We start from the raw sequence: 14,989 nt of genomic DNA, 5'->3' as shown, positions 1-14,989 counted from the left end.
ATAGGGTTGTTATGAGGATCACATGAGAGGGGAGAACCACATCTGATGCCTTCAACTCCTTGGAGGAAAAGTGGAACATAAACAAATAATTAAAGCTTATGCCACAATGAATCTATGTGTTTTTAAGATGCCACATCACTCTGCAACAGAGTCTTTGCTGCAACAGGGTAGCAATACAATCCTAAGCACATCTACTCTGAACTTCTGAAGCATGTGTTCTGTGTTCAGGAAAAGTGTATATAAAGATACAGCCTAACACAGCTACCGGTCTGGAATCTAAACATTTATTGTACTCCACCTTGTTTTTAAAGAAATTGCACAGTGTTTTTAATAAATAAATTAATAAAGAAATCATCAGGGTTAGAACTCTATTTGATTGAAACGTTCAGTCAGATCCTAACCATTTCAACTCACATCCTATTCTTTCAATAAATCATTTCGGCCCACTCCTAAACTAATCTACTTGGAAGCAAATAGGCAGTATTTCAGTATGGAATGTACTTTTCAGTGAGCGTGCCCTTCACATCTTCTCCCTGCCATGATTTACCCGTTTTAAATCCTGGACCTTTCGCCTTTCCTTCTCCGCCCACCTTCGCTTTAAGTAATGAGGATGCAAAGAGTTACAACCATAGAGCAACCCTGGATTGAAAAGCAGGAAGTATTCGCACACAGAGGCTGGGGGGAGGTAAGGGGTTGGAGGACTGGATGAAAAAGGGAACTTCCTATTCCAGCATCTCTGTGCTCATTTCTGTAGCCCGCTGCCGCCGCTTGGGTTTACGGTTGCAGGTTCCTCCCGAGCATCCAAAGAGGCAGCTCTGTATCCCATGTGGATCCCATCCTGCCCCACCGCCAGCTTCTACAGGCTGCTACATGGGGATAAGCCAACCACCTGGGCTGCCAGGGGGAAAGGTGAGTCAGAGATGGGCGAATTTCCGATCAATGGGAAGTGGCCGGAGAAGAGCGAGCCGAGCGAGTCATAGTCGCCCCGTGAGGGGCCAAGCCATTGCAGATGAAAGGGGAAGGGGAAAGGCCCAGGTGGGAGGAGGGAAGGTCCGTATGCACAACGCGCAGGTGGAATTCCAAAGGACTATTTTACAGCCTGATCTTACGCATATACACTCAGGAGCAAATGGAGCTTTTAAGAGTGCAGATAACTGCAGCCTTGGAAAGTCAGGGTCGTGCGTCGGCAGTCTAAAGCGGAGGGGAAGTACAGAATTAAGCTATTTATTTCAGTGGTGTAGTTAAGAAGGAGGCCGCTTCTGGAACAATGGAAAGCTAATTAACGTAGTTTAGGAATCGTTTCAGATAAATTGTTGCTTGGGGGGGGATTGCCTCCTTATTCCTGTTGGGATGGCGCAAGGGAGTTTGCTTATAGGCTGACTTCACCGCTACCCATGCTTTCCCCCCTGTCTCATACACCCAGTTCCTCACTGTTGCATGCACGTATAATCTCTCCCCCCCCCTTTTGTCTTCCATATCCTTGGCTTTCCATTTCCACTTCTTTAATGTTCCAGGCCTTTGGAATAACTGGACACCATGTCATGCCCCCATCTGAGTGACTGAAGTCATTAGAAGCTGATAAGGTCCTTCTTGTAACTTGCCTCTGCGAAATATGCCTTGCAGTGGCATGCATACCTTTTTCAGCCCAAGGGACACATTTCCTTTTGGGCAGCCTTCTGAGGGCTGCATGCCAGTTGTGGGCAGAATCAGAGGCAAAAGTGGGCAGAGCAGTAAATGTAGATTTTAACTCTGTGTAGTAGAGTTATGAAGGCCAGGTAGAGAGGTCTGGAGGGCCCATTCAGCCTCGGGGCCTGAGGTTTCTCACTCCTGGCATACTAGATGCAGTCATCTTTGCTACTTAGACATGTAGCTGAAAGCTGCTGCTGCTACTATGACGATTATCAGCTTCTGAACCAGCCCGTATAGTTATGTTCGTCAGGGCAGCTTGATATGTAAGAATTAGCAGGTGATTTGTTTATCCATATGGATAAAAATGTTATCACCTGCTGCTACAGATCAATCTGCTTGTTAAAGGCAATGTTACAGGGGCCAGACCAAAAGATGGCCTTACTTTACCGATTGCAGCTGCTTTTGATATTACAGTACTGCATCTTCCAAGGAGATCAGGACAGTGTCCTAGCCTCAATCACAACCTTGCAAGGTTGATTAAACTGAGAGATAGGGATATGCCAAAAACAGTCTGATGAACTTTATAGGCGAGGAGAGAATTGGATCTAGATCTTCTACATCCTAGCCTGATAACATAGCCAGTGTCTGCAGAAATGATAGCAGACATGGAGAACCTGTGGCCCTTGAGATATTCCTGGGCTACAATTCTCATCATACCTAACAGCTGGCCAACAACATCTGGAAGGCCACAGGTTCCCCATCCTGGTTAATAGAGTGGGGACATGGGTTCTTATGTGTTTTGTGTAAAATACGAGATCTCCCTCTTAATTGCTAGAATAAAATACTGGAATATCCTTCAACACCAGCTGCATATTGGGGGTGGGGCCAGCAAGAGAATGCCCTCCTGTTTCCACACATTCACTGAATATGTGGGAGATCATCTAAACTCAAATCTGCTTCATCTTCAGCACGTGAAAGAAATTGCTCTGCTTCAAACTATAAATCCAAATCAAGCTAATGTATGGAAGTATGGAAAGTATATAGTTTTATTTCATTCTGTGCATACCTTCACTTCTCTACAGTCTAGTGCAGCCTTTCCCAACCAGTGTGCCTCCAGTTGTTGTTGGACCACAATTCCCATCTTTCCTGACCATTGGCAATGCTGGCTGAGGCTGATGGGAGTTGTGGTTCAACAACATCTGGAGGCACACTGGTTGGGAAAGGCTGGTCTAGTGTGTGGCACAATATGGCCTAGCTGCCACGGTGCCATAAACTTAAATATATTAACCAAAAGTTCATGGAGATAAAAAATGAAATTCAGAATTGGAAACAATCATTTGGAAATTGGTTCTGCTTAGAGAATAACCATGTTTTCAAGCAAATATTATTTGTTTCAGTGGCATGATAAGGGCTATCATGCTATGTCTGATCATTATATGCTAACGAAAAGTTATTACAAAGGCTTTGTCCATCCAGATATAGTGATGCTGTAATCTGTTAGGCTGGAGGTGGACGGTACTCCATTTTCCTTCATTTTTTTTCTTTTAGAAAATTGGAAGCAATTTAAAGGTGGGGTCATTGCTTGTGGGGTAGTCACTCAACTCAGTGTCACCTTTGGTAAACAGGTGTTGCAGGTTTTTGTATTTTTTTCTATTTCTATATAATTTTGACTTTTAAGTTCAGATAATTAAAAACATTTTGTTTATTACAGTACTGAAGGCTTCTGTTTTCAACTCTTACTTTCCCCTGTTTTCTCAACTGGCAAAAGCAAAGTATTCTTAGGTCCATTTAGGTACAGCAGCTTCTTCATCTCCAACATGGGTATTTGTAATTACTGTTTGAATAAAACTAAGGCATTTTATAAGTATACTGAGCAGTACAATGTTGTGTCAAGTTATATGTAATGCATTTTGTGTTCTTAAATTAGTAAGGTAAGGTCTGTTAAGAAAATATGTATGTATAACATTTCAGTTTTTCCCAAAATTTGTCCCCTCCACCATGGCTTCAATATTCCCAGACATTTTACATCACTGACTGTGTTCTATCAGCACAGATCTCTGTTGAATGACCTCCGTAAGTCTTCAGAATTCCTTATTTTTAAATATTTAATTTTATTCAACAAAGGTAAAGTGGGAAGTTAGCAATCTCATTGCAGTCATGAAAGGTGACTGTTGGTAGAAAACAAGAGGCATTGCCAGAGAAATGGTCCCTGCCTGTTTTATTCCAGCAGGTAATGGAAATATGAGTGAAAATGAGGAGACACAATTCTTGCAGGGAGGTCCTGAGAATTCCAAAGGTCATGAAGTGTTCTGTGAATTGTTTACCATGGATGCATCTCAAAGTCCTGGCTTGGAAATGGTGTGTGAGAGCAAGGAAGAACATTCTTCAGAGGAGGGGCAAGACAAGGCCACCCGTTGCGAAAGAGGGTTCAGGAAACGGAAGGACACTGTTGTTCACCAAAACATTCTTCCAGGAGAGAAACCATATATCTGTATTGAATGTGGACAAAGCTTTAATAGGAGCTCAGACTTGGTCAGACATCAGAGGATTCACACAGGAGAGAAGCCGTATGTGTGTGGGGACTGCAGAAAGTGCTTTAGTCGGCACTCGCACCTCATTCAGCACCAGCGGATCCACACAGGGGAAAGGCCGTACAAGTGTAAAGACTGTGGGAAAACCTTTAGCCAGAGCACACACCTTGTCCAACATCAGCGCAACCACTCTGGAGAGAGGCCTTATGTGTGTGGCAAATGTGGACGACACTTCTACCAGAATTCGGGTCTCCTCCGGCATGCCAACTGCCACATGGGGCAGAAACCATACAGATGCCCAGACTGTGGGAAACGTTTCAGTGATCATTCTAACCTTGCGGCTCATCAGAGACTGCACACAGGTGAGAAACCCTACAAATGCCCTGACTGTGGTAAATGTTTCAGCGAGAGCTCCAAGCTCTCCATTCACCACCGGACTCATACTGGAGAGAAGCCTTACATGTGTTCAGAATGTGGGAAAAGCTTCAGTCAGGGGTCACACCTTATACAGCATCGCCGGACACACACAGGTGAAAAGCCATATGAGTGCTCTGAATGCAGGACTAGCTTCAGTGACAGGTCCACCTTGATCAGACACCAGAGGACCCACTCTGGTGAGAAGCCCTTTAAGTGCATACAGTGTGGGAAGAGCTTCAGTCGTAATGCCTACCTCGTTGCACACCGGAGAATGCATAAGTGGTAGGTATCAGTCACTTCACTAGATAGCTGGCAGGATGTAATGACAAAGAGTGAGCTGTAGAGTTCCAGGCTCAGTTTTTCCCCTCAAACATGGTAACTCATGGCATAGTCTTTGGCAGGTCACTTATAGCAGAGCTGGGACTCTTAGATCTCCCTCCAGCCGTGGGGGAAAAAAGGGATTTGACAGGCTATGGTCTGAAGGCTTATAAGGCCAGCTGCCTGCTGAAGCTAAGCAGGGTCAGGTCTGGTCAGTGCCTGGATGGGAGACCGCCTGGGAACCATATGTAAGCCACCTTGGGTTTCTATCATGAAAAGAAAGGCGAGGTATAAATGTAATAACTAAATAACTAAATTACCTTTCAATTAGTATCTTTCAATTTCCCTCATTTGAATGCTTCTCTGCTGTTGTGATAAAAGAAAGCATATTTTAAAAAGGGGGGAAACCCCTGTTTGTATGCAGGGAGGGATCAAACTCCTACTTCTAACTGTGCTTGATCTCCCTGCATCTGATGGTCTTGGATGCAAGGAAGGGCTTTTCTTCTTTGGTATAAATTTGGCCTACTAGGATTTATACAGTACTTCCTAAGTATGTCATTGTACCAGTACCTAAGGTATCTATTTACCTCTGTTACGACTTGACCTGAGTTAAAGCATAGGGTACAGCCATAAATACCTATAATCCATGTTAAGTACTCAAGGCTGTAGGAGGGGGAAGAATGACACACTTTGGTCCGCTCCTGTCACTTGCTTAGGCCTCAAAGCATGTTGACAAGCATATGAACTCCTTCTCGTCTTCGGGTTTGCTCTGAGGATACCTCAGGGTATACGTCCCCACCAGCTTCTTCCTCCTCCCGTCTTTGACAGCCCTCTGAGCCATACCCATATCCTGTTCTGTGTCCCATCTTAGTTAAGTGTAGGCTTTGGTTCCGCAGTAGGCTATACTTGCTGGTTTTGGCTGTGGACCTCAAGTGTGTTCTATATAGCTTCATGCTCCTCTCCTCTTTCAGCAGCTGGAAAGACACAGGCAGCTACTCTAGCCAGACTGCTGTACCTTCATGGCTCACCTGAGTCACCCCTCCCCTTCACCCTCTTCCCCTGGCATGGGCCCCATTCTGTGGCCTTAGTTCATTGGAAGTATCCCCTGATGCACACACACACACAAATTACCATTTAAAATCTGAACCCTGAAACGGGAATATTATGCCATTAATTCATCTTTGGAGAAAAACTTTAAACTTTTGTTTCTTGTCTTTTTTCCCTACAACAAAGAAGTTGCAAGTTGACAAACTGAAAGAAGAGAAATCTTATCCATAGCAGATGATGATCGGCTGTTGAAGTCAGTGCTGCAGATGTGGCTGAATCCAGGAATTCAGTTGAGTCCTTTGTCATAAAGATTTTGTCTGGTAGGTGACACGATCATACGACAGGAGAGTCCTGATGCCTCACATGTTCTCCGCCATTATTTAGTGGATACCACAGGCAGTCTGTAATTTGATGATGCAGTCTTTGATTGCTTCACATTCACAAAGTGAAGAACAGAAAAGATCACAGTGAAGAAGGAAATGTATGTTTTGTGAGCTTCAAAGTAGATGTTGACTGGAATATCTTGAAGTACAGTATTGTTAATGCTACATATTTTTTGTAAAGAAGGGCAGAACAAATTAAACAAATTAATACTGTTCTCTAATTAATGGGTGTTAGACAGAGAGATAGAATAACACATCTCCTTGCTCCAGGCCATCAAAGTATTCTCCACTGCCAACATCATTAACATCGGCTGCTGCTGAAAACTGAAGAATGATGATGAATTATTCAACTCTTTCAGTATAGCAGACCTGATGGTCCATAAAAGGTTTAATTTGCCATTTTCATAGCCATCTCATGCCGAACCACATTTGCAACTGAGCCTTCATAGTAAAAGAACAGTTGGCTAGTCTATTTACAAAGCAGGCAAGATTTTAAAAAACAGGAGAAATGATCTAGCCACATCACAGTGGGTACAAATGTTGCATCAGAATAGGGTTCAGTGCAGGATCCCTTCCTAAGATCTTGGCCATTATTTGCAATGGAAGCTTCGTGTGTGCCTGCCATATAAGCTTACAGTTTATATGGAGCATAATCAACTTGTGGCCTGGACCTCTAGTCAGGAAAAGGACAGCTATACGTTTAGGTGGGGGGTATGCATAGGCCTCAAATTATAAAAAATGACTAGTGTGCAGGTGATGGGGTAGGTAAAGCCCTCTAAGGTTCGGCTCTACTTTATCCAGTTCCCTAACCTGGTGCCCTCCAAGTGTTGGATTACAACACCCATCATTCCTTGACCATGAGGCTGATGGGAGCCATAATCTAGGGCATCTGGAGAGCACCTGATGACAGAAGGCTACTATTACTTCTGGTAATAAAACCAATCTTAAAGAAGCCCTCCTTGGATCCCCAAGATCTGAACAACTTTCGCCCAGTCTCAAATTTGCCATTCTTAGGCAAGGCGATTGAGCGGGTGGTGGCAAAACAGTTGCAAGCGCACTTGGAGGAAGCGGATTATCTGAATCCATTTCAGTCGGGCTTCAGGCTTGGACATGGGACTGAAACAGCCTTGGTTGCCTTGGTAGATGATATGAGGAGGGCGTGGGATAGGGGCGAATGCACCTTCCTTGTCCTCCTTGATCTCTCAGCGGCTTTCGATACCGTTGACCACGTTATCCTCCTGGACCGCCTGAAGAGGTTAGACATGGGGGGCACTGTATTGCAGTGGTTCCATTCCTTCCTCTCTGGTAGGTACCAAAGAGTGGCATTGGAGGATGAGGTTTCGGATCCTTGGCCTCTCACTTGTGGGGTGCCACAGGGTTCCATCCTCTCCCCGATGCTGTTCAACATCTATATAAAGCCGCTGGGGGCAATCATCAGGAGATTTGGGCTGCAATGTCATCAGTATGCGGATGACACGCAGCTCTATCTCTCATTTAAATCTTCGCCGAGGTTGGCTGTAGAAACCCTGTCCAAGTGCCTGGAGTCGGTGAGTGGCTGGATGGGAAGGAATAAGCTGAAGCTGAACCCTGACAAAACCGAGGTACTGTTTGTGGGAGACAAGGGAAGGCTGGGGGATGTGGACCTGGTGCTCAATGGGGTACGATTGCCCCTGAAAGACCAGGTCCGCAGCCTGGGGGTCATTCTTGACTCCCAGCTGTCCATGGAGGCTCAAGTCTCGGCTGTGAGCCGGGCGGTGCTGTATCAACTCCATCTGATACGGAGGCTGCGCCCCTAACTTCCCAACCATCTGCTCCCACCGGTGGTACATGCCCTGGTCACCTCTCGCCTAGACTACTGTAATGCGCTGTACGTGGGGTTACCCTTGAAAACGGTCCGGAAGCTGCAACTGGTACAGAATGCGGCGGCTCGTCTGATTAAAGGCAGCCGCCGGCAAGATCACATCACTCCAGTGCGGAAGGAGTTGCACTGGCTACCGGTTATTTACTGGGCCCAATTCGTGTTGGTTTTGACCTTTAAAACCCTATACGGTTTTAGCCCAGTCTATCTGAAGGAGCGCCTCCAGCATCGTCAGGGATGCCGCTCAACAAGATCAGCCTCAGAAGACCTTCTCTCGATCCCACCGGTGAAAACAGCTAGACTGGTGAGGACTAGAGAGAGGGCTTTTTCAATAGTGGCCCCCACCCTGTGGAACTCTCTCCCAAATGATCTCCGCCATGCCCCTTCTATGATGCGCTTCCGCCGGGCCTTGAAGACCTGGCTCTTCAGGCAGGCTTTTGGGGTGGGTTAGGTTTTTACTGTTACGGTTTTAAATTTTAACGTTTTAATGTATTGTTTTTTATCTTGTACGTCGCCCAGAGTGGCTGGACAACCAGCCAGATGGGCGACTAATGAATTGAATAAATAATAATAAATAATAAATACTACATGCATCTGTCAGGGAAGGTAAAATGGGGGAACTAGATCATGTCAATAACAGGGTGTCTTAAGCTTTGCATTTCAGTATTATCTGTCACTGCATGGATCTCTGGTTAAAGTAGAGCTGAAGACTTTAATCTGATTTTTAGTTGACTTTTTAATTGGATTTTAATAGCAACCATCCCTTGCCTATGAAACAGTTTAGTGACATGAACACAAATCTGTATATATCTTTTGACTGCAGCAACGTGTTCAGATTGTTTTTCCAACGTAATGACTGTGTTACTTAGTAGAAAGAAAAGGGATGGATTGTTGTTTGGAGACTTGAGTGATGGCTGAGATTGGAATTGTACCTTTTTGTGGCAAACATCAACCCCCAAATCTGTGTTTGCTGCATAACGCTATTGCGGGTACACTCTCAGGGAAAGAGTTCTTCAGCCCTTTCCCCGACTGCAGGTCTCCTATGCAATTCCTCCATGCTAGCCATCCCCCCCATATTCTCTTCTGTCCAGACAGGCTCTGAGGCTGGGGGAGTCTGTAGGGGAAGGGATTGGAATTGGTGGCAGGGGAAATAAGCAGTACCTCCCACTCACAATTTCGTCCTTACAGAATGTCCCTGCATTATTGTTAATAGCAAACAACTGGCAACTACAAGCAAGGAAAGACCTCCATCAGGAGCTAAGCAGAGTCCAACTTCTGAGCCCCATGCCCTTCCTCAGAGGCACTGGTGGACTCTACTGCCTACTAGGCAGAGACTGAAGGGCAATTCCAGGAAGACTAGGATGAGGGCAGGAAATGCCACCTGAATAATGTTGCCACCAAAGGGGCACACTATTTCTGTTCCTGAAAACAGATTTGAGAATCTTTTCGTAACCCTCTTTGAGAGCCTCTCAGACTTCTAAAGTAGAATATAAATATTCTAAATAAATAAATACTGATCAAGGAACTCTAAATTTGCCTTTACCTATTTCCATGTAACGTTTTTCCTCAAAGTACAGAATTCAGCCATCCATGGGCTAAGTGATCACCTGACCCCATCCAATCCTATGGTTCTGTAAAATGAGCAGCTGCCAAAATACAAGTTTGCTTTCCAGAGCTAGCTGTATGATCCACACACCAGACTGACTTGCTTACTAAGGACAGAAACCTGGAAATGCAAGAAAGGTAATCTCCATCGCTTCGTATGAGATGGCCGGCTTTTTATATGTAGAACTGATAAATGGAAAGAATTGCTTGCTGAGAGAGTAATAATGTTTCCTCTCAATTGAGTTCTCATTGATCTTGTTTTAGATTGCCTGCATACATTTTAAAACAAGCACAAAATCCTGTGGCTCCTTTAAAAATGTCTTTGAAGTGTTGTATGAACTTTCACAGGCTAGTTCCTCAAATGTGTGTAGACAGTGAAAGTGATCTATATCACACATGCAGATTTAGTTTAGGGCTATGGCGGTCTGTTTTACAAAGCGAAACTAAATGGAAAATGAATACGTTCTGGCTTTGTTACAAGAAAGTAATACATCTGCTGGGATGGAAGGTGGGGTGTGCCATGTGTGTGGGCTTTTCTGTTGGTGGCAGATCCCTTTTTGGTAAGGATTCCCCACAAAAGAAACTGTCAGGCTGCAATTATTCAGGCTAGAAACTGGTCTGAAAACCATGAGACTGTGTGTGTGTGTGGGGGGGGGTTCTAAGCCCTGTGGGCAAGGACTTCTTCCTTAAGCCCAGTTCTGGAAATAAATTATAAAGGGAACTTCAATATTTATTTTCCAAAAGCCAGAAACTACAGAACTTAACAGAACCTTGAGAAATGTATTTTGATCACAATGGGTAGCTTAATATCCATGCAGTCTAGCACAGGGGCAAGAATCTAGGGAGAAATTCCAGAAAGATACCTTTTAAAGCTAGCTATTTGTTTATACAAAGAAATGTATGCTGGACAAGTGGGGACGAAGAAAAAGGGGAAGGTAGCACATCACACAGAGACTTTAAAATAAAATTAAAAAGTCAGCCTAACTTGGGCTGCAATCCAATACACACTTACCTGGAAGGAAGATCCACTGAAACAAATGGAGTTTACTTCTGAGTAGACGTGTACAAGATTGACTGTAAACATTTCACCTGCTTGAATAGCTAGAGATTTCACAGCATGTGTAGAGTTCCTTTTGGAAAATATTATCTGAGAGTTACACCCTTGCAGAGTATCTCTGGTCACTTGATTTGCATGGCTCCAAAAGATACACGGTACTAGAATTTTAACCTATGTTTTTATGTATGACCAGTTGAAACTGGCCTTCCTAAAACAGAGTGTAGTTTGGACCAATAATGAAATAAGATACATATCTGGTAAGCACACTAGAAGAGCCCTACTGGATCAGACCAAAAGTGCCTCTGGTCCAGCATCCCGTTCTCACAGTGGCCAACCAGATGCCTATGGGAAGCCCGCAGACAGGATGCAAATGCAACAGCACTCTTCCCACTTGTAATCGCCTGCAGTTAACCCGCCCCCCTGCTAACTTGGGAAAGATGTCTTCTCTCTCTTGGGCCACTGCAAGTCGGTCAGAAGAAGAAAGTAATATTCTGAGCTGTTTCAGTGGCTGTCCTGCCTAAACCCCCTGACATCAAACACAAAAGTGGAGGTGTGCTTTTCTTTAGTAGTTTTAATAGAAAGTTTCAGTTAGAGCACTTCCTAAATCAGCTTACAGCTTACACAGGATTCAGCATCACTACTAGGAATAACAAGGCATGACTACAATGCACTAAGACATTGTCGCAGCAACTAGACACGCCTCCTTACCGACCTTAAGTAAGGATCGTCAGGTACTCTAGTTGCATGGACTGAATGTTACTGTGGAGAGCATGTGCACAGTCAAGTGCTCCTCAGAGGGACAGTGAGGGCCCGTTCAGATTGTAGGCACCACAGCCTACAAGTCTGAGATGAGGACAGCTGGACCGCCTCAGCAAGGTCCTCCTCAGCAGGAGGAGGGGGGCTGTGCAGTGGTGATGGGGAAGGGGGTGAAGGAAGGGGGTGAAATGTAGGCAGATAGGCATCTCTGTGATTGGGTCGGGCATCCTCACTGGTAACAGTATCAATAGAGGCGGAGCTGTCACTGGCTACAGTGCAGGACCTCTGAGACTTCTCTGTGCTTGTAGACACGTAACTGGTGCCTTCTTCTCAATCAAAGTTCTTCTCGTTCTTGCCATCCCATGCCCTTTCCGCATGGCTCATGACATCATCCCCCTGCATGCCGATCCTCCTCCCACCCTGAAGGCTTGGCTTTACCAGGGTAACATTCATGAATTTCTCTCACCAAGTCCGGCACGTGAACGTCTGAAGCAGTTTCCAGGATCTTTCCTCCGTGTTGAAGCCCTTCCAATGAATCAGGTACTGCAGTTTCTCTTGGTGCTGTTGGGAGTCAAGAATCTGCTCCACCTCATATTACTCCTGGCCCTCAACAAGTATAGGAGTGAGGGGTGGCTTGGGTACCTGGTATGGATGCAGCAGTTCTGCAGGGTCAGCAATGAGTGGTGGAATACAGAGTGGATTTTCACACAGGCAGGTAAACATAATTGATACACCACTGGGTTGATCTGTGCCTTGAAGGGCACCACCCGCCAACCTTCCAGCTTGTGGCAGGGAGATGTAGTTGGCAAGTAATGCGTGGATAGCCATACCCTATCCCACACCTGGATTTGGGGGGCAGGCTGGCGGTGCTGGTTGGCTACCTGTTTGTAGGGAGCCTTGGTCCTCTCTAGTTGCTCTTGCAACAACTGTTGCATGGCTTGCAACTCCTGCATATACTCCACAGCCATGGGGATGACCAGGGAGGTGGTAGGATTGTGAAAGCTGCATGGGTGGTAGCCATAATTGGTGAAGAAAGGGATCTGTTGGGTGGAGAAATGCACTAAGTTGTTATAGGCAAACTCTGAGAGAGGCAACAGGGTCACCCAATTGTCTTGCTGATAATTGACATAGCAACAAAGGTATTGTTCTAGAGTACAGTACAGTTCTCTGTCTGGGGATGGTGAGTGGAAGATACATAACTCAATCTGCAGCAATTGCAACAGGACACACCAAAATGGAGCAGTGAATTGTGGTCCCTGATCTGAGACCAAACTGACAGCCCATAGACCTGAAACATATGCTTGATGAATAACTGCACAGTGTTGCAGTAGGCAAGCCAGTACACAGGGTGAAATGAGCCATTTTGCTGAAGACATCGACTAGCACCAGGGTGGCAGTATTTCCCTGTGAGGGGTAGATCCATGATAAAGTCCAAAGTCACCATTCTCCAACGCCCCTTGGGTATATGGAGCAGTTCTAACAGCCCAACTGGTCGCCCAGGGGCATGTTTGGCCCTCATGCAGGTAGGGCAGGATTGTATGTACTTCTTGACATCATGCTTTATTCTGGGCCACCAAAATTCCTGTGTAACCACCTGCAGGGTCTTAAACACCCCAAAATGTCTTGCGGTGGGGGTATTGTGACACTGCCATAGTATCTTGGCCCAAAATTCACAGAGGGACATATATACAGTCTCATAGTGGTAAAGCAATCCCCTTCTCGGAAAAGCCAGGAGCATGGTCTTGAGTGGGTTCTTTTAGCTCTGGAGCCCATTCTTGGACAAACTGGCTTTGCTACTGGGTGGATTGCTCTTCAATCATGGGATCAGCACAGGCGGCCAACACAATCTTGTCTAAGAGCATGACATGATGTAGAGACAGTTCTGGCTGAGATTCATTGTATTCTGGCTTGCAAGAGAGCTCATCAGCTGTACAGTTTTGGGCATGAGGGACATAAGTGATCCGAAAGTGGAACCTGTTGAAGAATTGGGACCAGCGTACTTGGCGCTAATTCAGCTTGCGAGCCATTTGAAGGCTCTCTAAATTCCAGTGATTTGTGTGAATGTCTACTACGTGCCGTGCTCCCTCTAGGAGGTGCCACCACATTTTGAAAGCTCATGGATGGCTAAAAGTTCCTTCTCCCATATGGTATAGTTTTGCTGAGAGTTTAGTTTAGCTTACGGTAGAAGTATGCACAGGGTTCCCACCCTTCTTAGAGGGCTATAACAACACCGCTTCAGTGGCTACGTCTGAAGCATCTGTTTCCATCACAAAAGGCTGGTGTGGGTTGGCATGTTGTATTATTGGTTCAGAAGAAAACATTTTGAGATGCTCAAAAGCCTGTTGGGCTGTCTCGGTCCATCAAAAAGCTCCAGATCCCTTAAGGCAATCTGTTAGCAGGGCAGTCACATTGGAGAAGGTGGCAATGAACTGCCTGTAATAGGCAATTACAAACCTCAGGAAATGCTGTAGGTCCTTTTTGGTTTCGGGGGAGGGGGTTCCAGGAGAGCACGCAGCACACCCTCCCTGGGTCAATTTACACCCTGGTTGGGGTAATCAATAGCCTAAAAAATCCAGAGTGGTTACATTAAACCACACTTCTCCAGCTTGGCATACAGGTGGCGCTCCCTCTGTCTCTGCAGCACTCCCCTTGCGTGTGCCTCATGCTGCTCCAGGGAGTCACAGTAAATAAGGATGTCATCTAAATAAACAATCACAAAGCGGTCTAGGTAGTCTTGGAAAATGTTGTTCATAAAATGTTGGAAGACTACGGGGCATTTGGTAGTTCGAAGGGCATGACCAGGTACTCGAAGTGGCCATACCGCATCTTGACAGTAGTCTCCCACTCATCCCCTTCCCGGATCCTAATGAGGTTATAAGCCCCACGCAGGTCCAGTTTGGTGTAGATTTTCGCAGTCACTCCAGCATCTCATTGATAAGGCAGAGTGGGTAGTGGTTGGGGATGGTAATCCTATTCAGCTCCCTGAAGTCATGGAATGGTTGGAGTTCGCCACTCTTTTTCTTGAAGAGAAGCAAGAGTGCCCCAGCTGGGGACATAGAAGGGCGAATGAACCCCCGCTTCAGGTTGACATCACGGAAGTCCCTTCAAGAGGCCAACTCTGATTCCGATGGTGAGTAGATGCAGCTAGAGGGAATCTGGGCCCCCCAGAGCAAGTCAATGGCACAGTCATAAGAACTAGGGGGGGCAAGTGGTCAGCCTCCTTCTTGTCATTCATGTCACGGTAGTCTTGATACTTCTTGGGTGTGGGAGTCACCGCTGCCACTGCTGCAATGCTGGCAGTGCTGTCTGCAGTAGCCAGACTGGAATGTCATGGAAGCTTCCCCCATGCAATCATCGGATCATGTTGCGTCCAACTGGTCATCCCTAG

The 14,989-nt window shown here is 45.7% G+C and overlaps 1 protein-coding gene across 3 annotated transcripts; it reads left to right on the top strand.

The window, feature by feature from the left end:
• The first annotated feature begins 633 nt into the window (after positions 1–633).
• Positions 634–6,532, top strand: LOC133363237 (zinc finger protein 239-like). Of its 3 annotated transcripts, none has more exons than XM_061582621.1 (3): positions 634–909; positions 3,860–4,859; positions 6,129–6,532. In XM_061582621.1, coding segments are annotated over exons 1-3 (1,086 nt in total). In that variant the 5' UTR covers positions 634–824; the 3' UTR covers positions 6,130–6,532. The 3 variants fall into 3 exon arrangements, with proteins under 3 accessions (XP_061438605.1, XP_061438604.1, XP_061438606.1); XM_061582620.1 differs by having other exon boundaries at positions 3,857–4,859; positions 6,129–6,530; XM_061582622.1 differs by having other exon boundaries at positions 635–909; positions 3,857–4,522; positions 6,129–6,529.
• Positions 6,533–14,989: the final 8,457 nt, after the last annotated feature.

The sequence above is a fragment of the Rhineura floridana genome, chromosome 8 (assembly GCF_030035675.1).
Source record: "Rhineura floridana isolate rRhiFlo1 chromosome 8, rRhiFlo1.hap2, whole genome shotgun sequence".
NCBI lineage: Eukaryota > Metazoa > Chordata > Lepidosauria > Squamata > Rhineuridae > Rhineura > Rhineura floridana.
This window is presented reverse-complemented; position numbering and strand designations above follow the sequence as displayed.